Source organism: Brachyistius frenatus, unplaced genomic scaffold, assembly GCF_029030835.1.
Source record: "Brachyistius frenatus isolate BFR_SWC_R1_liver_20210118 unplaced genomic scaffold, ASM2903083v1 Contig_8, whole genome shotgun sequence".
NCBI classification, from domain to species: Eukaryota; Metazoa; Chordata; class Actinopteri; family Embiotocidae; genus Brachyistius; species Brachyistius frenatus.
This window is the reverse complement of record NW_027210607.1, coordinates 4,421,385-4,446,300: the sequence shown is the minus strand read 5'-3', so window position 1 is coordinate 4,446,300 and position 24,916 is coordinate 4,421,385. Positions and strand designations below refer to the sequence as shown.

Below are 24,916 nucleotides of genomic sequence, written 5' to 3'. Positions count from 1 at the left end.
ACTTGTGGATAAGGAGAAACGCCAAATTCATGTCCTACTGAATCTGACTTCACCGTCGATCAGACTCATTTCATAGTGATGTGTGTGCTGCTTTGTGTGCAACAGGGGATTTAAATCAATTAAAGGGTCACACTGTTTAATGGTGTTGCTTTAATAGAACCTACTAGATCATCACAGTTTGTCACTTGTGTTACTTGGAGCACTTTGAAACTTTAACTTTTTAGGACTTATAAATTGAGAATCCAAAAAAAAAAAAAAAAATCTAAATTGTAGCCTGTTTGTTTGTGTGCGTGTTTTCCAACGGTAGACTGTTTCCTCTTCTCTCCGACCCTCCCAGCAGACAGTAAGCCTGTATGACTGTTTGATCCCCCTCCTCACTTTGCCAATCGAACTTCATCACAAAGTCCTCTGGGTGGGAGAAGGGATTTTTCCTGTTGTGGTTTTGAGGGGGAAGGAGCTGAGAGAGAAGAATACCTGGCGTGTTCGCCTCAGCTACCAGCAGCAGACGGAGTCCCTCTAAACCTTCACCTACCTACCTGCCCACCGGCTGGGGAACTGCCTGCATCCGATAAGCGATCTAGTCCACAAAATCAAGAGTGGAGGAAAGGGGTGTGGAAAAAAAGTCGAATTGGAGAGAGGGAGAAAGAGAGAAAAGACACCGAGGGAGGGGAAAAGGTCAGGGACAAGGGGGGTTTATCGCACTGCCAGAAATAAGGAGAGTGTCTTACACAAACGTTTTGGCAGACGAAGCCAAGGAAACGAAGTGAAATAAACCAGCAACCCTCCCCTACAAAACACTGACATTTTTCACAAGGACTAGTGTGGATTTTTTTTAAACCATTTTCGACTTCTTCCAGGGACGTTTTTTGCGCAAGTCAAGGCTACACAGACTGAATTTTGGACCGTGCGTAATTTGGAGAGTTTATCGCCACGCTGCGTCAGGATGCGCGTCTGCCCGCTGCTGGTCTTCTTCTGTCTGCTGTGCGCTGGACGCGCTCAAAGGTTCTCCGCTCTCACGGTGAGCCGCAGAACTACCAGAATATAGTTCATTATTTTCCATTAGTAAACGATGAGTTGAAAGTGAGGGATGTTCTCGTGCCTTCCATGCACAATACTGAGAGTACCACAAAATCATATTCTTAACAAGAAGAATGTAGCTCTGAAGCAGGTCTTTTTAAGTCAAGATTCTTGTGAGCTTCTTCTATAATAATCAGAAATGTTTATATCAAAAATAATGAATAAACTTAGATATACTTTTCAAATCCACCATAACAGCATTATGGACTATGCTTATGCTACTTTTGGATATTCTTCCTCTAAAAGAAGAGGCTGAATTAAACTGAATAAATAACCCAGGTCTCTGAGTTTTCTGTTAGTCATGTAAGTTCAGTGTTTCTGCACTCTGTGTCTGAGGTGACAAAGCGACTGGTTTGCCTGTGAGGAGTTTCCTGGTCTGTTACCAATGCCAACGGGGTTTGCTTTTAGTACCTCTGCCTGCCTCTCGGCTCATCTGCCTGCGTTCTTTCCTCTTCTTGTTTCAGTGGCTCTTCAGCTGCCAATGTCTTCAGGTCTGCTGCACCAAAGCACATGGCATTGTTTACAGCAGCAGGGCAGCAGCACCTTGTATATTTTACATTAAACTGCAAGAGAAAGTGCATCTCGAGGGGGATTTCATGGTCATGATCAAGTGCAGGTACTTTGCTAAAGGAAGATTAATAGAGAGCGGAATGTGCACTGTCAGAGGCTTCCCCACTTGATTTAGAGGTTGATGTGACAGCCGCCTCCCCCAGCACAATTATTTATGGTTTGGGTGAAGATGCCTTAGTATCCAATTGGAAACAAATGGCCATGAGCTGTTAACCTGCAGGTGAAGGGTTGGAGATCCTCTCTCCCTGACAGCACTGTGGAGTTGAGGAATGTGGGAGGAAGTGTTGCCCTGAGCAGATACAGTTGCCCTGAATTGATACATTTACACACGAGTGTCCAGATAATGTGTGAAATGAGTGTTTTTTGTTTTTTTTTTAATAGGTGGTGATATTTACCTGGCAGTTAAGGGAAAGGTCGCACAGGTACATCTGTGTTTGTGGTGTGTTCGGATTGGACACAGCTTCCATCCACTGTGCTCTGGGTCTGACTGTAAGAATGAGAAGCTTCTCTATTTCACTGCATGTTTCATTGGTAACTCTGTCGGTGTCATACAGTACCACACTGTGGTTCATTAGACATTCTGTATTGAAGTAGCACATGGAGCACTGGACTCTCTTCTGCAGGGCTTTGTGAGTGATTCATAGTTTATTGTTTGAGTGACACAGGAGAGGTCATTGCTGGTTTCAGGAAAATGTCTCCATGTGATATTTTGTGCATATTTGAGGTCGAACAGGCAGTTAAATATATGGGATGGTTGCCTGGGTTATTCATGAGGCAGACGTTTTCCATGGTTTATGGAAGTATGAAATAGTGTGTGAAAAGATGAGGGCATGTAGAACATTGGCAGCCTCTTATTCAAACCTGTGCAGTCCTTTTATTATAATCTATGAAATTGTGCACCTGACCAAAGAGGCGTTTCTAACCAACAGTGGCCTTTCACAACACCTCTGTTTCTTTTTAACATCCTTCACAGCAATTAACAGCCTTTTCCTGTGATTGAGTTCGTAGGCTGGTTAAAGGCTGACACTTTCTTCCCTTTCCACCATGCTGGAAACTAATGATCCCCTTTGCATCCTAGCATCCACGCAGGAAACTCCCGCCAAGGCCATTTAACACGTTTGCCACGGCTCTCAGCTGGGGCCCCCATTGACCCGGCGGGGCTGTGGTGTGAGGGGCCTCTCGGTGCGCTGGAAGCGGGGGCCTCCCAGCCCAGAAGGCCCTTATCAGCCTACAATGTGCTCTCTGCTGGAGGCTCGCCTCCTCCATACTCCATTCAATCCCACAATGCCGTAGAGCCAGGGGGAGGTAATAGGATTTGATTTGTATGCTGGTTGGTCTTGGAAAAAAATTCCCTTCCACTCCGCCCGTCTCGCCCTCTCTCGCCTGTCTCTTGTTCCTTTGGCAACCTCTTGTATTATTTGAGCAGATGCGAAAAGCATCTTCCAAAAGAGATGCAACAAAGAAAACAGAAATCATGAAAGGAAAGAGAGATGTGAAAGAGAAAGACAAACAGAGAAAGTGAGAGCCAGCTGTCTGGAAGTAGACAAGAAAAGGATTTGAGCTATAAATGGGCTTGAGTCACAATATGTGTTCTGTCTTGTATGAGTCTCCTTTTATGATAAATCAGGGTGCAAGCGTGTAGCTGAGGCGGAGGCCACCCGTCACTCTCTGCCGTGTTGCTGTGCACGATGATGGTGCCGACTTGGAGAGGCCGGAATGAGACATCAGGGGAGTGTCAGAGCTCTGCTTAAGCCTCGCCCATCCATCACCACAGGCCAAACACACAGGGATCTGCAGCAGACAGCGAACTACTATTAGGTGTTCACAGGAGGAAGAGGTCCTCAACACACCATTAGTCTCCAAAGCTTCTTCCTCTCGCTGGCTTTCACATCTTATTTGTTGTTCTCCTTCAGTGTGGCCGACTGTGACTGTGAAATAAATGCTTGGATGTCTGATAATGAATCTGGGTGGCTGATTTCATGGGTGGCTGATTTCATGGCTAGCTGTGTTTTTCCATGCTGCGTTCTTGGAGCGTTATCGTGAACTTGCAGGCACTCGGCGCTCCGCTGTGCGCTGTATAGTGGACATCTAGCAGGATGCTGGGCTGCTCAAAGACTCTGTTTGGGTTGTCAGTCTGCTGCTTGGCAAGGGCTGATGCCGATGATGTTGGTGCAGTGTGAGCACTGGGGTGACCAGTGAGTGCTGGCAGGTCTCCACTGAAGCATAGCTGGACGCACTCAGACACTATCAGCGAAGTTAGCAGCTCTGAAACGCTGCGGTCTTTGCAAAGAAACATGTGAAAGGAGGGGAAGCTGTGAGAGACAGAGTGGAGGGTAAGGGGAGGTGACCGCTGCAGAGGGATCTGCTAACTGGTGTGAGGAGACAGGAGGGAGGGAGGAGGGTACCAACAGGACGCTGTCAGTTAGATGCAATGATGCAAACAATTCAAGAAAGTGAGAGACTCTAAGGGGGGGGGGGGGGGGGGGGGCTTAGACCCGCAGACCCAAAGAGAAACAGGCAAGGACACAAATGTAGAAGGAGAACTAGAGTGTTTTAGTCAGATAGTATAAATTAGATATTTCAATCGATATCAGAATAGTTCTTCTAAAGGCACCAACAGGTGTTTAGTTGATGTCAACCAATGTGGCATCTGTTTAAACGATGATTGAAATCATCCAACCAGTTCCACTTGAATTTATTTATTTGCCCCCACTCTTCTTAGACAGAGGTATCAATCAAAAAGAGCTAACTTAAAATGGGAAGTCCCCCCAATTGCACCACAACAGGATAACTGTCAACAAGTGGTGCCAACATTTTTGGGCTTGTGAACTCTTAAACTGAAGTAATGCACTTGTGACTCATCATAGCTTAAGTTTGAAGGATAATGGCCCAAACTATCTTAAAGGGCTGTCTGCTTCACAACAACAGGCTTTGTCCAAGTCTCAACTCTCCTCCTTCATCTTTGTAGACTGATATGTGAAGAGAAATTCCTCCTCTTCCTTTGAGTGAATGTTGCTCCCAACATGCAGAGATGTTCTGCACTGTCCTCCTCATGATGACAAACAATTGTCCCCCAAAAACTTTGGTTATTGAAAAATGTCATTCAGTCCAAAAAGACTGGTCCTCCCTCCTTCCCTCGCGGCCCCTCTTCCGATGTGTTTGAACGGGCCTCCACTCTCTGATCTCCCCACAGGAAGATTTATGAGTGAGGTTGACAGAGTGGGCTGTATCTCCCCCCTCTAGCCCAGGGCGACTCTCCCTTCCCTGCCAGCCCTCTTCCAGGTGCATTGCAGCCCTGCAGCCCTGCTTGTCTGAACGCAGGGGGCTGCCACCAAACCTCATCTCTCACTTCATTTGTAAGATGTCAGACACAACAGATTTATTTTTATTGGGGATCAGCCCGCCTTCTTCGTGGAAGTGTATCTTTTTGTCTCAGCCTGTGTCTTGTGGTACCATTTCTTTTGAAGTGAGAGCTTTGATTGTCTGGTTTGTGTCATGAATTGATAGGTGTGTGTGCGTTGTGTGTGTGTGTGTGTGCGTGTGCGTGTGTGTGTGTGTGTGTGTGTGTGTGTGTGTGTGTGTGTGTGTGCGTGTGTGTATCTGTGAGTTAAAGAGGGATTGTTCTTGTCTGTCCATTTGCTGTGAATAGAGACTGATTTTGGATATTCGTGCATCCACTGTAAACCAAGCAAACACTTCACAAAAGAAAAGAGCAGAACTGAAAGAAAAATGACAGTGTTTTATATGAGCAAATATTTTCATTATAAGAGAAGACAAAAGGAGTTCAGAGGTATTTATCTTTGGATACGACTGACTGAAAACAGCACCTGCATCAGCACAAGTACAGAGTTTGTGTTTTTCCACTCTACCCCGTTCATGTGAATCACGCAAACTTCATGAAAACGCTCACACTGTAGCTGCACAAAGCTCACTGACATCCAGCTTATTCAGCTGCTCAGTCACTGTCTTCTCATTCATTGTAGCAGTCACAGCTTGTTGCCCCCCCACACCCTCCACCCCTTTACCGCCACCGCCGCCCCATTGTGTGGCCTGGCGAGGGGGTTTCATACAACGGGGGCAGATACAATGGTGGCATTGACACAGGTGATCCGATGTTTTCAGCCAGGAGTCTCCGTCCTTGTTTCTCTTTTCATGGCTGAGTAAAACATCCTTAGGAACGATTCCAGGTGAATACCTGTGCAGGTGTTGGCAAGGACAAAGAAAAGAGGAAGTGTCAGTCAAGTCTTCTGCAGGTCTTTAGACAGAGACAAAGCATGGCTGCACCCTGACAGGCCTGCAGTGACACTGCCTCGTCTGTGCTTCGTAGTGTTTATCAGTGTTTTTATGAACTAATGTTGCAGTTTGTATGGCTGTACAACTATACTGTTGTAGCCCGTTGTCATAAAATGCATTTGCCCCAACAGAAGCTGCAGTTCCTCGTCTCCATAAACCCCTCGGGAATCACACTTGTTGTTGTGGAGATTAAAATGTTTTTGTGCAGAGCTCACTGATTCCCACAAATGGCTCATTTAACAAATGTTTTCTCTGCTTATCTCCGATTTTCTCACTTGTGCAGTTCCTGCGGGTGGATCAGGATAAGGAGTGCAACATAGAATGCAGCGGAGCTCCTCGCAAGCCCCTGTGCGCCTCCGACGGCAGGACCTTCACATCTCGCTGCGAGTTCCTCCGAGCCAAGTGCCGTGACCCCCAGCTGGAGGTCATCCGAGGGCCATGCAAAGGTCAGGTCACGAGTCACGCTTCAGTGCCGCCTGATGCTCTCAAACGCGCTGAGGGGTCACAGTAGAAACTTGTGGGTTAAATTTATTTCAGCATAATTGATTCTTTGAGTGCTGGAAGGACAAGTGGGGTTGACACTGTGGGAGTGGGTGAGGGGAGGGTTCGCTGCTGCCTGGCTGGTTTCATAATTTCACACCATTTGCGGGACGAAGGAGGTGTCATTAATTTGTCAGATTAATACATTATTCTGTTTTCAGGGGAAACTGTTTTTTCACTCAGATTTCATGCTTTGTTACATTCAGAATACACAACAGCATCACGGGACCCACAACTTCCTCATTGATTTGAAATGGCTTCACTGCTCTGAAGTGTCGTTATTATGCAGCGGCGAGGAACTTTGAATGAAATGTCTTGACAATAATTAATGGTCTCATTTTCATCATACTAGATGTAAAGCTCTACATATGTGACCAATAGACTTGGGATGAAAAGCAAAAGGCGAAGGAGAGCCAGCGAGGTCAGGCAGCTCACAGACTCCCTCATTGTTAGCCATGGTTGGAAGGAAGAACCCGTACACCCCGGAGTTTCAGCCCCGGACCCTCCCGCCCCCGCCCCCGCTCCCGCCCCGCTCACTAACTCTATACTGCGAGTTCATCGCTCTGCAGACTGGGGACAATGCCCCATTCTTAACACGTTACAACATTAGACCTCTAATGCAGGGGATGTGAGCGAAAAGGTTTGCTCGAAAAGAAGTCTCGTATGATGGAAAAGCATTCCATGATTTTGCTGCCCGTGCTGGGTTTCCGTGGCAACGTCTCTAAGCTGACATCTGGATGTGGTGGACAGCGCCGGGACACAGAATAGAGGATTCCAGCCAGGAAGCTGAAAGGGACGAGAGTCCATGAAAGTCGTATTGTATGCGTCAATAACATTGAGTCTATAAGAGTTCGGGGGACCCCCCCGCCCCCCCCTCCCACCCTCTTGCTTCTGGACGGGAGGAGTGAAAGACACAGCAGCATTAACCGAGTTAGCAGCCGAAATAAACCAGAGGGCCGGGCTGGGCTGAAAGCACAGAGATGGGATTGTGTTTAAGGATGGTGAGAGTGCCACCACATTTGTTTTTTATCACTGCACTCAGATGATTCAAGTGTCCTGTCATTTTTTCCAGTCAGTTTTTTTGGTCGGAGCCCCTCGGAGAAGGACGATGGTTTTGGGTTTTTCCACTGCAGCTTACTTCAGAGCTCCTCAACTCACTGTTTTCCTCCACCCAGAACATACAGCATCTAGCTCCCACTCCTCACCAGTGACACACACACACACACACACACACACACACACACACACACACACACACACACACACACACACACACACACACACACACACACACACACACACTAGACAGAGAGAAACCAGTGCACATTCTCCTGCATGTGTCTAATGGACAGTCTAAGCCATGGCAGCAACACGCAGCCTGCTGACCAAACTGGTGAACGTTTTAAAACTTAGCATGAGTCACTGTCTTTGTGGCAACTCGTGTGTCACTCCAAGTTACCATCAAACTCATCTCCGCCCAACGTTTCCTGAGAGTTTGCACAGCTGGTGCTGTTGGCCAGGTGAGGCAAAGCAGCTGTTGAATGAGAGGATGAGCCACGGCTCTGACCGAGAGACGTGAAAAGACTTGAGGTGCACGTAGGTGAAAAGTTGCTGACCCACATTAATATCAACAAGTACTTTGACTGGACTGAATTTAGCAGACAGTTGAGGTTAAGGAGGAGAGTGAGACGCACTCAGACATTAAGGAAGGGTCAGGTTTTCCCCGTGCATCAGCCCTTTTCTTGGGTGACTGGAATGTTCGACGGGAGCTGCCTCACTCAGTAATGGCTTTACCACACGGCACAGCGTAGGCTTGCCTGACTTGCCCCTAATGAGACCGGGGGTGTTGGTTCTATTCCCAGCCGCACAAGTATCTGCTGCTTCCGAAATGTCTTGGAGTTGTTTCCTGTCCGTCTCTCCTCTCTCGCTGCATTTTTCATTCATTCTTCATCACATGTGAGATTTGACATCTTCTTCTGACTTTTTAAGTATGTTAGTTTCATACTTTGGGCAGCATAAGAAAATAGTTGCGCTGTCGGTTGAATCGTGGCTTTCTGTAATGTCGAGTGATTGTGGTGATTTGTGATGCTCCTCAGATACATCCAGATGTGTAGCAGAGAAGAAGTACACAGAGCAGCAGGCCAAGAAGCTCTTCCCACAGGTCTTTGTGCCTGTATGCAACCCTGATGGCACATACAGCGAGGTAACAAAAAACACAACATAAAGTATTATTGTTTTTCTCCTGCTTGAATGTGATTTTTAAGGAGTTTTTATCTTTGAATGTCCTTTTAACATGTTGTTTGTATTGCAGGTTCAGTGCCACAGCTACACTGGATACTGCTGGTGTGTCACCCCCAACGGTCGTCCCATCAGTGGTTCAGCAGTGGCCAATAAAAAACCTCGATGCCAAGGTGGGTAAAATCCCAGCAACCTATCTTATAGTACTATCTAATAGTGGGCAACTTTCAGTGATGTGTATAATTAAGTATATTGTATGCAGTTCACTGCTCCAGTACAGGAGTCATTTTGAAATGAGGTTAACATTATGACATTTTGTTTCTGTAATTTGGTGTAGCAACGATGATAAATCGATTTCACCACAGCAAAGCATGACATTGCATGTTTGTGGGGGGTGTAATCTTTAGTCCTGTGGGGACGTGGTCAGTGACTGGACTGAGGGCCACACGGTTCGAGGGCCACCCGAGGACCGAGCGTTGCTCAAGGCATGGGGCTGCGGTGTAAATAAGCCTGGTAGAAAAGCGCTGCTGCAGAATTGAGCAACAAAGTTAAACTGTGAGGAATGTAAGTGTTCTCAGAGAATAACGTCTGCCAAACAATCAAATAACCAATGCCACATGTCCTCCCTGTGCGTCTCTGTGGGGCTGTCTCGGGGGCTGCTGCTGTGCCGATAGTGAGAAAGCTCCAGAAGTAGTAGCAGCAGATTTGTTCTTTAATCACAACTGTGTGTATGAAGTCTAAAAATGTCCAAAAAAATACTTGTCGATGAACATGCAATGTGTCAGTAATTGGAGTCAGTGCAAATAACCTAAGATTTAAAGTTAAAGTGGTTTAGTCCTTCCTAAAGTTTGGTGAGTGTTTGTTCATGTTCAACAAAATGAGGCCGAATTCTTCTTCTTCTGATTTACTGTTTTTTGTCAAAAAGTAACTACAAGCATGTGGTGGTGAATTTTCAATTAATTTGAGCATGTCTTTTTTCAGGATCAAAACAGGAGAGAGCGACCACAAGAGAACCAGGTAAAGCAGGTGAGACTTTAATTAAACACGAATTAACTCCCACGGGCACAATGATTCCTTGTCAATGCATGTTTGCTTTTGTGTTTGTCCATGTGCATGTGTGTACCTATTGAAGCCTGCACCTACGTGTGTGTGTCTGTGTATTCCTTTGCATCTCTGTCTGTTTGCCTGCATCTGTGTTGGAGATGTGTGAGTTGGTTCGCCTGTTACGGCTTGCCTCTCTAATGTTTTGTCAATTCAAGAGAGTGTGAGCAGCCTGGAGGCTGATAGCAGCGTGTTCCTCAGTAACAAGTCGAAGGAGAGAGTCTGTGGGAAGCTTTAATGCACATATAACTGCCTGTTGTTTTTACCAGGCAGCCAAACAACCGGGAGCAGCCCGAATGGACCAAATACTGAATTATCATTTCTTCTTCTCTAACTTTATCTCTTTTAATCTTGGTTCTTTTTCAGCCACCGTGTCATAAGATACAAGAAAATGTTCATACTTTATCCTACAATCTACTTTCACTCTGTCTCTCACCAAACATCTCCGCTCTTCCAGATATACAACCACTAAGTCTCCTCTCCGGAAACTGTATCTCTCTTTCTCATCTTTTGGGAGACAATTTGTTTAACTGATGTGATTTGAAGGCTCACACAGAGTGTAATTTGGGTTGAATCAGACTGATTCCTTATGTGATTGTGTGATAGTGTGAGTGTGCGTGAGAGAACGTGTTTGTCACATGGGTAATTCCTGTCAGTGTGACATTTACGTCTGCGCGTCTCTCCCTCTGTAAACAGTCCCGGGTATAGAGTGTGTCTGAGCCCGGCCAAGTCATTACACATAGATCAAGTGGGAATGCAAAATTGGGGGGGGGGTTGCGGTTCAGTCTGAACTGGTTGGATAAACAGGCTGGTGAAAAGCAGAATAAACTGTAGGTTTGTGGTGTGCCAGCGCTGAAAATAGCAGTGATTGCATCAATATTTTGATTCAGCCCATCAGTGCCTCTGCGTTTCCACAGAGGCCTCTGCTGCACTTTTATTATCAGAATATAGATAAAGTCAAACACCGAACGCTCTGCCTTAAACTCGTTTTTGCTGCTTGACTTGACAAATTCATTCACATGCTGGAATCGCATGCAGCTGACGACTGACAAACAGCAGTAAAACTAATGCCGTACGACCACAAATAGCACAGGGGTTTCCTGGCAGATGCTAAAAGAGGTGTTACAGCCATGTAAAAGGCCACAAAGTAAAGATGGGTCATTAGTGGTTTATCGTAAATCCAAATCATAAATACACTTTTTCAAATGGCATTTCCAGCCTTGAAGTGAGCAGAGTAATAACATGTCTGCCCCAGTCGTCGCTCACACTGACTGTGTGTGTTTGTATCCGCCAAACGTGCTCGACAGGATGAATGGCTGGCAGAGTGCGCTTGCAGTAAATGTAAATTCCTGGTTTTTGCAGTGGAAATTCATTGTTAGAGAAAAGAAGTTTGATCTTAATCCCTCGTTTGTGGAGGCAGCCATTAGAGAATCCCTGACTCACACTTTAACGGAGCTTCACTTTGAGCAAAAGGAGTGACCCAATCTGAGGTTAACCACACCTACGGCTGTGGTTTCACCCCAGGCGGTTCAAAACCTTCCTCCCTGTTTCCCTCCGACCGCAAATCAAACAAACAGAGACCAAACAAACATGCTGCATTTTCCCACCGTTAATTGGTTCATCTCAGACTCAGCTACTGCCTCCCCCCCCCCCCTTTATATCTCTCTCACCTTCACATAGCCTCTCACCACTCAAACACAGGCAATGAAAGGATGGAGAAGAACGTCAGGGACTGCTGGTGCTCATTCCCTCTTCATTTATTATAACTGACCTCAATCTGTCCTTTGAAGCATCATGAGCTCCCCCGTTGCATGAAGTGAAACCATGGGAACATGTGACCACTACACTTCTGGTTTCCTCCTCTCTTTTCTTATTGCAAGTCACTTTTCAACACACACACACACCCCTCTCTGTGTCATCTTCTTCACCTTCACCTCAATTCTTCCTGACCGGGCAACGTGCAAATCTCAAACCGTGACGTGTTCTCTAATCTAGTTTACTCTGGTAATTGTAGTCTCCTTGCAAATATTCTCCATTCTAAATGCAGATGAGACCGGCCTAGTGGTGGATCAACAGCCTCCTGCAGATGACGAAGGTGAGCTCTTATCCATCGGACTGTGAGTTTAAAAAAAAAAGTTTGATACTGCGCCTGTGTTTACTGAGTAACCACAGACTGGCTCAAAAACATCCTTAAAAGGGAAAAAAGGAGTCTCACACAGTTGCAGCACCGAGCTGCAGAAAAGGTCACTGGGGAAAATGATAGTAAAACATCCTTCCTCTTCGTAGCCAAGATGGCGTCCATTGAGTTTGAAAAGTGTTTCACGCTTCTTTTTTGTACTTGTAGTACACTGCATGTTTGACAGTGTTAATGCACTTTGCCCTCAAACTAGTGAGTGTTAGTTGACAAGTATATAATTTGGAAAAGTCATTAGGCTATCATATCTGACCATGTCAGCTCACAACAAAGTAATACTAGGAATAATGTTACATTGCAGTGTTGCTTTATTTACTATATTCACTTCTATTAATCTCAAAATTGCAGAGAACAACTTCCTTCCTCTCTAGTTCAATAAAACCCATCACTGTAAAGCAAAGTGGCATTTCAGCACTTTTATCTGTCTTTTATATATTTCAAAGAAAGTCCTGCTTTCTGATTTCATGCTAATGTTATTAGATAAGACTCGCAGTGATAGATCAAAGTCTACCTACCCTTCCTTTTAATGCTGTATCTCTGGTCACAGCTGTCATATACTATTTACACTCCATATCCGCTCCAGTAGTTTGAGATACGATAACCTTGATGTGCGTTTTACAGTCTGTGAGTTTTGGAAGCATCAGGTTCTGCTCAGATGATATACGAGTGTGTTTTCAATTGAAGCCAATAAAGCTGTCTTGATGATTTCTTTCAGACATCACTTCCCAGTACCCCACTCTGTGGACGGAGCAGGTTCGCAGCCGACAGAACAATAGAACCAGAGCACCATGTGAGTTTCAAAGACCAACTTTTTTACTTTAATGATGGCGATTTGGGTGTTTTGTAAACCTCAACTGAGAGCTTGCTCTGTGTTTTTTCTTACTTGTGTGAGCAATCATGGTTTGAGGCTGTTCCTGTCTTTTAAGGACAGATGGTGGGTTGTGAAACCAATGCATCTTGGTGTTGGAGTGCGTCAGGCTTTGAGGATCTGCTCCTCTGCGGTTCTTCGCGTTGTGGCATATCTGTAATTATCAGCACATGGCACAAACACAGGATCTCCTATTGATCTGGCTGCTCTGTCCTGCTGTCTTTTTACACAGATGCATGTTTATCTGCTTCATTAGTCGCTTCTTTGCTCTCAGGGAAACACCGTATATTTTGCTTTCTCTGTAAAACAATATGACTTTTAGGCAGGCCTACAGATGCAAACACTCTGTGCGTGTGTGCATCTGTGTGTGAATCCCATTATCATAATTTACAACCAATAAAAAGCCAGAGAAATGCAGCATTGATGGTTTTGATTACCATGTGCTCTTTGGGGTATTGGGGTGAAAAAAAAACACCCACTCCAACAAAGAGAGCCCGGAGGAACTGGAGCGAGCAGAGTCGGTTGAGAAAGCGGGGAGGCATTTCATTTGGTCTCTTTTGTGTGGGTAAAGATTTCTAATGAAAATAAACAAAGAAAGGGATATCCATAATCCCGCAGTAGCTTCCGAGCCTTGAGGCGAGCACCAAAAAGAGGGAGAGTTTGGTGATGAAAGGCCTCATGGGCCAGAGGAGGTCTTCTTCTCAGTTTAATGCTCAAATCTCTGCTGGAAAGCTGCGAGGCAGAGAAGGAGCCTGCTGCTCAGAAAAAAAAAAGTCTGATTAGATCCTGCTGAGGCTCTGCAGAGGCCCATCTCTCTCCCATCAAGGCCGCTGGATGCTCTGTATGTATAGATAAAAGAAAGGATCACAGGAAGCATTGCATTTTTCCTGGGAATTTTGAACATGTAAACACACACATCCCCAGTGCTTTACAGTATCCTGCAGACGTGTGTGTGTGTGTGTGTGTGTGTGTGTGTGTGTGTGTGTGTGTGTGTGTGTGTGTGTGTGTGTGTGTGTGTGTGTGTGTGTGTGTGTGTGTGTGTGTGTGTGTGTGTGTGTGTAGGCAACTGACCACCGCTCTGCCTTTGTCTCGTCTGTTTCTCTCCCCGTCACACACATCCACAAAGGGCCCGTTGAGTGTCCAAATATTTACTTAACTTGGGGCATAGGGAGCTGTACTTAGTCATTAGCCCGTTAATGTCCGTAAACAGTGCCACGAGGGGCTGATCCAGCCGTCTACACACACTATCTCCCAGCACTCATCCTCCACCCCTTTGTCTTCCTCCTCCTCCTCCTCCTTGGGGATTTGCAGCAGTGGTTCGAGTGTAAAGAGAGCAGCTGCGTGCATTTTGCTTTTGAATAGAAATTAATTGAAGCACACCGCACGTTGTATGAATCCAAATCTGTCAGCCGGATCTGGTCAGGAGTGACTCCAGATTTACATTTCAAACACCTCCTGTTCGTATCGAGTGTGCCTGTCTGGAGCGTGGATTTGCTAAGTCGCACAACTTAGACCACCGAAGTGAATGCTGACTGTATGTGTCCACTGACGCCTGCAGTGATACCTGCATAACCTCTGACCCTTGTTTCCAGCCTCATCGTGTGACCAGGAGCAGCAGTCCGCTCAGGAGGAGGCGAGGCACCACAAGAACGACGCTGTGTTCGTCCCAGACTGTGCACAAGGAGGACTCTACAAGCCGGTCCAGTGCCACCCCTCCACCGGCTACTGCTGGTGTGTGCTGGTGGACACCGGACGGCCCATACCGGGGACCTCTACCAGGTGGGCAAAATGTCACCTTTACAAAAGCTTATGTGTCGTTGTAGAGGACTATCTCACCCTAACTCACAAACATTCCTGGCAATTATACAGTTCTGTGTGGCAAACAAACTAAAAGGTGGTCACACAAAGCAGGCGAGTGATCATTAGCCACCCTGACAGAGCAGAGGGGCCAGGGTCTGCTCACCTGTACGACCCTGCTTCACATCCTGTGCCTTATATCTTCTGCACTAACATGTCCACGAATTAAATTGGGAATTATCTTCCTGCAGGTCTGAACATCTTCAGATCTGCAACCATGCAAACTTTGAAGAAATGAAAAAGAGAATTAAAATCAAGCAGTTTGAGAGATGTCTGACATATGCATTAAAATAGACATCTCCATTGCTGATGACACAACGTGACTCAGTGGTGTGGTGAGCTGCAGGTCAGAGGTCAGTCAGGCTGGCAGAGCAGGGCACTGGTTCACTCTTATTGAGAAGCATGGCTGGGTATCAGATTAACAAGGCTCCAGGCAGCGTGCCAGACAGCACATTAGCACACATATGGAAGCATGGATTTTCTTCCTTGTCCCAGGCCAGCTTTTGGCCCAGTCGCACAGCAGCAATCGGGGCTCTGCTGTCCCTCCGAGGGAGGCTGTGAAAGCTTCCTTGTGTCCCACGCTCCCTGTCTGCCTCTCTTCTTCTTCTATCTCTCTTTCTCACCCCCCCTCCCAGTTTCTGTGCTCATACCAGCTCCAAATCCTTTCCCTCTTTTTTGGATGTGTTTCACAGCCCCTGGTTTGCCACAAAACAATCATTTGAATCCCTAGGTTTTAACTGTACGAGATAATTGGAAAACATGGGATTCCTCTGGCTTTACACTGAGGATAGTTTTACTGCTATAAACAAAAACCCTTTCAACCATTTCACCTTCAATGAAGTGACTTTTTTTTTTTACATTAAGTATTTTATGTCACAGATATGAGCAGCCAAAATGTGACGGCAATGCCAGGGCCCACCCGACTAAACCCAAGGACCACTACAGAAGCAGACATCTCCAAGGTAGGTCTCCAAAGACTGGACACAGTCTCTGTTTCTCCTCTGAGTTCAGACCACATGGTGAAGTTCTTCAGCAGTCGACCTCCAACTGCTGCCTCGCTTCCAAGGTTGTGATAACCATGCGAATGTGTGCGTGTGTTAGCCCTGTTGGTCAAGGAAATGCTTGATAAAGAGTTGAGGATTGCCAGACACTGCCCTTCACTGGTCAATAAGCAGAGAGACAGAGACGGATTGGGGGAGGATTAATCTTCAACTGACCGAAAATGGAGGATAGTGGGATGAAAGCATGCAGCAGAAACAGCAGGGAGGTGAGGGGGAGATAATGGATAATAGGATGCCAGAGACAGGTAGTGATACTGAGATTGATAACAGGGTAGATAACTAAATTGAGGGCAGGAGATCAATTTGGAGAGGGTGCTCACGAGGTGGGCTGAGCAACAGGTGAGACTGTGTTTGCTAGTCAGGATTTAACTCTCAAAAACTATGATCACGTGCACATAATTTAAAGTACGATTTAAAGGAATTATTAAACAATAAGGTGCTTCGTGGGGTATAAAAAGCTGTTTTCAGTGTACACTCGTCCTCAAAGAAAAACAACAGAATCAGTATCAGCAAACGGTCAAAAACAATGTGTGTACATTCAAGTGAGAAAGGTCGAGGTCAGGGTGGTTGGATGGTCAACAAATCATCAGGTTTTCACAAGGCAGTGTCCTACCAAATGATAATGTTGGTTTCTCGTAACCATGACCACCACATCATCAGTCCCTGACCTTAGTTATTCAAACCTAAACCTAAATCCAGTTTTCCTCAATGGTCCATCAAGGAAATCAGGTTCTATTAAAACTACGAGATAAATTATTTTATTGATTTTGTTATATGAACATATATATTCAAATGGTCTTTAAGATTGTCCTGCTACATTGAGGGAAATACAAAAACTTGTATACTTAGTCTACCTCCTGATCTCAATGCTGAGACAGAGTGTCCTAAGCAGTCAGCTCAGCTTTACAGATGAGACTGCACTACATCACAACCATGATGACTGAACAGATCTAGTGTAATGCAGCTGTTGAAAGCACTTAATTTAATGTAAGAATCCAAATAATTGTTCAAACTGTCTGTGTTAATGCCACTTGACCTTGTTGAGCTGCTTCCAGTTTCAGCTTCTACACACACACACAAACCCACTTGTATTTCTCATCATAGCCAGACACAGTTTTACACTGCAATAGACGGAGTGCATTCACCCTTGTTTTCATCACATAGCTGCATTACTTTATCGTAAAACCAGTGCTTGGTGAAGTGGAGTTGTAGCTGCCTTCAACCAAATCCCAGTTTAAAGCTGAACAGTGCTTGGCAAATCTCTGGTTTTTGGTGGTTTGGTAAACACGTTAATAATCCAGCACCATATGAACAGAGCTGCCACTGTTCCCGTCCCATCCACTTCTGTTTATGTAACAGTGTGCCAGGCCAGAGCTGAGCTCTCTGCTCACAGGTGCTGCTTCAGCAGCAGAAACGCTCTCTGTTTATGTAAAACTGACACAGTCACAGATAAATGATCATTGGACACACAAATGTTTCTCATCTTTGCTCTCCAGTGGCCCCGGTGGTCTATATTATTACTGAGATATATTGAACAGGGATAATTACAGTCTGTAAGTGTCTGCAGAAAGTGTGCGGTGGGGGTGGAAAACAGCCGCAACTATCCCATGAGAAAGATCTCAAGCCCAGCTGAACACCTCCTTAACATAGTGGTAGAAAAGACAACAATATATTTATTCAGGCATTCAATCAACGAAACACAAGTCCAGCAAGTAAACCTGTCAGAGAAACCTGCTCCGTATCAGCCAGGTTTCCTCTTATAAAATATTCTGGGTTATAGTCAAAGAAATGCAGCATTGTTTTTCTTTATGAGCCGTTGCGTCAACGGCTGTAAACCTTGTTACTGTATGAGCCGGGGATAATTGTAAACATTGCCTTCGCATTGCTGCAGCCCATTTGCAGTTGAAGCGCTGGTGTTGAGAGGTTTATGGGGCGAGATGCGAGAAAGGAGCAACTTGCCCTGGAAGGGGCAGGAGAGGAAAGCTGAGTATTTGGCTCTCTCTCCCCAGAGCAGAGTCCCAGGCGAGCGTCGGGGCAGTCATTGGAAGCTGCGGCTGTGAGTGCTGACAGGCCTCTGCCCCATGTGGCTCCATAGAAAAACACTGCTTCTTATTGACAGTAACACACAGGCACACACATGTAAACATGCACTTACTGGCCAACTTTTCACAAATATACGGAGGCCTGTGAACAGTGCTGCAGCTCTTAGCTTTTCAACAAGAAAATAAAATGCACTCAATTCAGGCTTTCGCGACTTGATTCCATCCTGCATCTGTCAAACTTGGGTATTACATAATCATTGTAATTATTATGGAATAAGACAGCAGCCATTTACGGCTGCAGCCTTGAAGTGAACGGAAAATGGCCAGACTCAATTTCCTTTGAATGACAGCAGGCACATTTGTGGCCTGTCCCTCGGCTGAACAGTGTCCAGACAGACAGAAGCTGATCTCTCCCGTCCCCCACAAGAAAACAAAACATCGCTGCCAAGAGGAAGGGACTGGATCATTACCTGATGGCTTCCCATTTCAGTTTACTGCAGACAAGCTCAGATTCCTGCGGCATTACGGAGAGGACGGGTGCTCTCCATGAAAAACACTAAGCCTCAAACAAGTCCAACTGCATCCCACAAATATCTCCTCAGTCAGAAGCCAGATAAAAACACTTTTGCCTTCTGAGGGTGCAATTGTGTGACTGTCTAGACTAATTTACCACAAGAGGCTCCACAAGGCACCAGTTTGGCTATTAACAGGTGGGTCAGATATTTTACTGGGCTAGGGCCAGGGAGGGCCCACTAAAACTTAAGAGCGAGTCTGTTGAGCGTGTAAAGGAGAGCGTAGAACAGTTTAGACATGTGAAGGCTTCAACCCTCGGCTCAGCGCGGCCTGCTAAACCCCCGAAAGGTGGAGTGGAGGCTGGGTGTTTACGCCGATGCTGGTCGCCACCTGTTAGAGAGGCACAAAGCATGCTATTATCTCTGGCGCAGGAGAATCTGGCCCCGCAGGCCTGAGCCATAAAAAGAGCAGCAAACTGTGGAGAATTTCTTCCTCTCCACAGGCGCAGCAGCACGGGGAAGCTGGACTGTGAGAAAGAAGAGGAGAGCTGCGACTATAGCCTTCAGCTCCTCAAGTAGCAACCTCGGCCTCCTGACTCTTAAAAGCATATGGCCAAACAGACAATTACTGTCATTAGGGTCATTCCAACACCGCTGCCCCTCGTTTTAATCTATATTCCCATCATTATGCATGTAATAAGGCCTCTCTGTTGGTTTTTTTGTGGCTCATTAATTATGGATTGACCTAATTTCATCCCCCTTCTCTGCGGTGATTTAAAATTGTACTAGCCTTTCAGTTGTATCTGTTGCTCTCTGGATGCATAACTTTAAATCAGACAAGACAAAAGACGTGTCTGTCTGCTGGATTTGGTCCCCTTGATGTCTCAGGTGAGTCTCAGGTGCTGTGCGTCGCCTCTTGTCCAAACACACAATGCTCAGCAACATCGCCAGTAGCTCCAGCTGTCTAAACCACCCAGGGGCCTCTAGGATGATTGGCAGGTACCCTCTTCCTCCTCCAGATGAAGGGAGGTCTGCTACTTTGAGAGCAAGTAAAAAGACAACTGTGAGAGTCTCAGGTTTTTTTCTCCTCTGCTGTTTTTTACGTGCTGTTCGCGTTAAAACTCCGCTGCCTGTTACATGACATCCCTCCCCAAACATTTATTAGACCACCTATGACGGCAGCGTTCCACATGTTTGTAATGCTTCTGACAGCGGGATCATTTTTCCTTTGTTTGCTGCCAGATGGTTATACGTACAGTTACCTCCATGTGACCTGAGTCATTCACACACTCGCGTATCTGTGGTTAATTTTTTTAGGCTGTCCTGGGGCAAAGAAAACAGAGTTCCTGACAAGTGTTCTTGACGCGCTGTCGACAGACATGGTGCACGCTGTCACAGATTCAGCATCCGCCGGAAGGTATGACATTTACAAGTGGATTAGTTATTATGCATATCAGTGGATTCACTCGTTCACCACAAAGGTACAAATGTATTCCACTTTGATTGAAAACTAGGAGAGTTTTATTTATTATCTGAAAAGAATTTATATTGTATTTCTTAGCTGTTAAATTAATGAATGAACACCTGCCCTTCAGGATGGCCGAGCCCGACCCCAGCCACACTCTGGAGGAGAGGGTTGTCCACTGGTATTTTAGACAGCTGGACAAAAACTCGAGTGGGGACATCGGGAAGAAGGAGATCAAGCCTTTCAAGCGCTTCCTGCGCAAGAAGTCCAAGCCAAAGAAGTGTGTTAAGAAGTTTGTGGAGTATTGCGACATCAGCAACGACAAGGCGCTGTCTCTGCAGGAGCTGATGGGCTGCCTCGGGGTGACCAAGGAAGAAGGTAAAACTGAGCAACACGACCTAAAGTCTGAATGTATTTTTTGTGAACTTGCATATTGATAGATTGAAATATAATAATCACGGAAGTCAGATGGTAATTTAGAATTAGGGCTACCGTTGTCCAGTGTCCAGTTGTAGCCCAGCTATCAAAATATGGCACAGTCTAAATGTTGCAGTTGTTCAGATGCCTGGGTGTTGCACATGAGGCATTAGTGAGTCTTTTATGTTGACTTTAGAAAACCAACCAACCAAAACCAAACAGGAGTTAAAGTGGATTTAAAATCCTGTTTTTAGAATAATTGCAGCACTCAATTAGCATCAGATCAAGTACTTAGACATCAAATGCAGATTTAAATCCCCTAAGTGGGTTTTTCAATTTCATACTAGTCAGCTAGAAAGATTTAAAAAACTGATTAAACTGAATGAAAGCGATAATTAGGGAGCCAGCTTCAGCTAATACTAATACAGATAATAATAAAACTGACAGTCACTGGCTTAAAATGAGGAGCCCGCTTCTGCTTACATCTGTTTGAAATCAAAGACACACAGTTTCAAAATGTACTTGTAATTCCAATAAGAAATCTGCCAGAGCTGTCACAGGAGCAGCTTGACAAGAAACGCTGAGAGGCCAGTGCCTATTGAAGGATCTGAACTCTATGGAGGTCATAATCACACCTGAACAGACCTGCAGTATCCCTAATATTGTGGTTGTTGAAGTTTATATCACTTTTTGTCATACAGGAGCCAAACCAGGAGATGGATTATCTTCCAGTAAACTAGTGAGTAAAGAACTCCTCACAAACTAGTGGATGGAATTGGTGGTACATCTACAGTCTAAGTGTAATCTTGTTTTATCTATCTGTGTTGAGTTAAGCAGAAATGTACAGTATTTAAAAGTGCAAAGAAACAAGCCGAAGTCATTTTGATTCCCTCTCCTCAGAATCCCTCGAAGAAGCAAGGCTAAGTCCAACACCTGAGATTTCCCCTCTCGCTTGGAGAACCTGCCCTCACCAATCGGCAGCAACGGAAACCATAGTATTTGCACTTTGTACTTTAAAAAAAAATGTAAATTCACTTTGTAGAAATAAGGTATTTAAACAGACTGCTGAATCTGTGAATGATGTAGTTAGCGTTTTATGTCCTGACAAACAAAAAAAATATTTAACACATACAATGTATGTGTCCTTTGTGTGTCTAAAAAGTGTACTTTTCAAAGTTGTAAAAGATTTCATGTTTGATGTTGACATTTTGTGCCCCTCTCCCCCCGTTTACTTTTCTCTTCATGGTGACGATATTAGAGCGGATCTATAGATAGTTTGCTACTATAACTTAGACCAAACCATTTCTCATGTACTGACCTGTTGCATCCTTTTCTGTGCTTTGTAAAGCAGTTTGCAAGAATGTTTTAAACATACATCGTAAAACGTCCTACATGTTCTCATATACTCATGTTTATTAGAAATAAAGAACTCTTTTATACATTTTGGTTTTGGGGTCTAATGTGTCAAAGAAGGAGAACGAGGTCTGCAGATTCCTGTTTCTCTCTAATCAAATTAGTCCTCTACATTTTCCATAGTTATATAAATCATGTAATGTCTTTGCTATTTTGTGTTTTCTTGCTGTGTCTTTAATAAAACACCTTGTTGACACAGTGTTTAAGAGCCAAGCATTAGTCATACATAGCAAAGGTCGTGTATCATCCCATTTTCACACAGTTTGCCAATTCCCCGAGGCAGCATGTTAGAATTGGAAAAAACGGATGGTACTTATTTCTGTTCTCGTCACAGATTTCCCACGTAGACTGAAGACAGATAAATAGACCAATCTCAGCTGCGTGTAGCATGAGTGCCCATTAAAAGGGCGTCGTATGAGCCGCTGCATGTGTGTGCGTGAACATGGATTATTTGCACTAAGTATACTTACATGTATAAGGTAAATGTAAACTCGAACAGTCATCGAGGTTTGAATAGATTCTTTGTAGAGGAACAACATTGAGCTCAGACCGGCGTTGACACGTTACACTACTGTACATTGTTCCTGCCTGATTATGTCGGAGCTGCTAAGCCGTGGCTTTTCACACATAAAGTCCCCTATAGGGCTGAGCGACTGACCTCAGACTGACCTGCTCACACAGGCTTAGCCTTTAATTTATGATTAACACATCAGTCTCCTTTCTCTGATATAATCCAGCCCAATGGTCTGGTTTTAACACACCAGGAGAACACAGAGGGGAGATTATGAGTGATGGTGGATTAGCGGTGGATAACCTATGGCCTTTTTAAGCATCCATTCTATCCAGAACACTGGAAAAGTGAGATCTGAAGTAACAACCCTTAAGCAGCATTAATATATACAGTGAACCCTCGCTATAACGCGGTTCACCTTTCACGGTCTCGCTGCTTCACGGATTTGCATCGTGCATTGTGTTCTGCATTCTGATTGGCTAAACAGTCTCTCCGCTTCTTCTCTACCTGTTTGTCAATAACGTTGCGGTTTAATATGTACACGTACGTAAAACAGCTTGCCAAATTAAAAATAATCGATGGTGGCATGTCGGTTTATAAGAATCTTTTTGCCCAGAAGAAAAAAGAGCGACAACAACTACCGATAACTATGTTCTTCTCTCGAAAAACCACACCTGCACCGCCGGCTTTAGAAGAAAGAACCGCTGCAGAGCGGAGTCAGGATGCAGCGGCTCAGTCAGAAGAGCAGTGAAATACACGAGTCACTATTTGTCCTACTGTACTTTGTATTTGTTTTCATAATCATTTTTCATTTTCTCCCGTTCTAATCCAATGACTCGGGTCGCAGTGGGGCGGTGCCGATCTCAGCAATTTGAAGCCTTCAGTTCGTATTGATGATTAAAATTATTATTTTACAGTACAGTAGTTATTTGTAAAAAAAAACATTTATACAGTACTTTTATTTGTTAAACAAATGCTTGGGCCTGTAAAAAGGTTTTGTTCTTTGGTTTCAATGTATTATGGAGTATTTCATTGTATAATAATTGTAAAAAAAAAAAGGTTACTACTTCACGGATTTCACCTATCACGGTCTCTATTTGGAACGTAACCCCCGCGATAAACGAGGGTTCACTGTATTGGGGTTTTTTTTTAGCACACAGAAATGCACGGTTCATACTTCTACTGCAAACCAAGGCTTTCTGGACATTGATCAACCTCTCACACAGTGTCAGGTCACATTGACTAAGGTTGGGATAAGCAGGTGAAGCTAATGGATGGATATTTGCTTGCTAAAACCCTGTATTCAAATCCTAAACTCACAATTCAGCCACATCTTTTTGCCAAATCTCTAATTTCCACCCATGTTCCCGTCATCTGCTTGAAAATGATGTTAGCACCATGCCCACAACAACATTTGCTGCATGTCATCTGTTAACGTTGCCATGCTGGTTACAGGTGTAGCAGCGCATCCAAAAAACCCATCAACCTACAGTTAAATCTGTAGCCAACCCCGCAACTGCTGCTGAAGCTCAAGCCTCTACCCAACACAATGCTAAAGCCTTGTCATGTGTGATTTCTGCTCCCCTGGGTTGAGATGCATATAAACACATTTTATGATTTGGCTGGATGTCAACGCATGGTTTTCCAAATATGTTCCGCTGATGGCCGGGACTCTGACCTGAACTGATGGAGTATCCAAATCTTTTGGCCCCCGCTACCAGGACCTTCTCACGCCTGGCGAGGCTTCCCCCCTCTCCCGCTCCTTCGCCCTGCTTCCTCACTTCTCTCTCTCACATATGCACAAACACACTCCCTGAACACAGAGATACCATTGAGCGCGATTTGTGGGCACAGTTTGTGTGCTTTAATGGGTAAGAGGAGGCACCCGATCTCACCGCTGGCAGGACCCTCGGGCTGTGGACTCATGAAGAAATTACTGTCAAAAGCCATCAGGGCTTTAATAGCCTCTGGCCCAGCGGCGGCTTCCCCCTGGCCTTCGGAGGGGTTCTGGTCTGTGGGTAAATAGTGCGAGGACAGCCTGCACCCTGGGACCCGCTCTCTTACTGCTTCCCCTGGTGTGGCCCAAACACCCCAGCAGCCCAGTCAGCACGGCACAACACAGTCAGACATTACACTGGAGAAAACAAATCGCTAGAGGAGGTGTGACTTTTTAATGGACGGGGTGCAAAAGAAAAACAAGCAGTGTTGTAAGGTAGTGGGGGAACTCAGACAAGGGGCCTTTTCATGAACTTTATCTCCCCTCCAAATGATTTCATTTGTTGTAGTAACTCAAAGCTGTATTTTGGGGGGAAATGTGCTTATTTGCTTGCTTGTTACAGGTTAGATGAGGAGATCTATCCTACCCGTGTCTTTCAGGTCAATTTTGAAGCTTATTAGATATGAAGTTTAGCACAAAGACTGTAGATATCCTTGCCTGGCCCTGTAGTTTACTGCTGTGATTATAGTCTGGACACCCGGCATTGAAGTTCGCTCAGCCACTCCGAAGGGCATACCGATCAGCGACCACTCACCATAGCTTACTGCGATGACATTTAAGTGGAGAGTTTTTTTCTAAATGTAGTTGCAGCAGTGGTAGAGTTTCAAACAGTTTTTGTGCATACTATTTGGTTAGAGCTGCTCCAATATGAACCCGAGGTCTACGCTTGGTAGGACGCAACGGCCAGAAAAAAAAAAATCCTCCAAGCACCTCCGCTAATTAACACATTGTATCTCATTTCTTTAATCTGTGATATACTT

The 24,916-nt window shown here is 45.1% G+C and overlaps 1 protein-coding gene across 5 annotated transcripts; it reads left to right on the top strand.

Moving 5' to 3' along the window:
• The first annotated feature begins 405 nt into the window (after window positions 1–405).
• smoc2 (SPARC related modular calcium binding 2) lies at window positions 406–21,676 on the top strand. 5 transcript variants are annotated; one of them, XM_069690018.1, is made up of 13 exons: window positions 406–1,018; window positions 6,224–6,386; window positions 8,577–8,683; window positions 8,792–8,891; window positions 9,700–9,735; window positions 11,867–11,914; window positions 12,729–12,803; window positions 14,474–14,660; window positions 15,618–15,700; window positions 19,671–19,770; window positions 19,949–20,196; window positions 20,937–21,035; window positions 21,136–21,676. In XM_069690018.1, the coding sequence occupies exons 1-12, from the start codon at window positions 944–946 to the stop codon at window positions 20,999–21,001; spliced, it is 1,287 nt and encodes a 428-aa protein (XP_069546119.1). In that variant the 5' UTR covers window positions 406–943; the 3' UTR covers window positions 21,002–21,035; window positions 21,136–21,676. The 5 variants fall into 5 exon arrangements, with proteins under 5 accessions (XP_069546119.1, XP_069546117.1, XP_069546118.1 ...); XM_069690016.1 differs by having other exon boundaries at window positions 11,834–11,914; XM_069690017.1 differs by having other exon boundaries at window positions 9,700–9,744.
• Window positions 21,677–24,916: the final 3,240 nt, after the last annotated feature.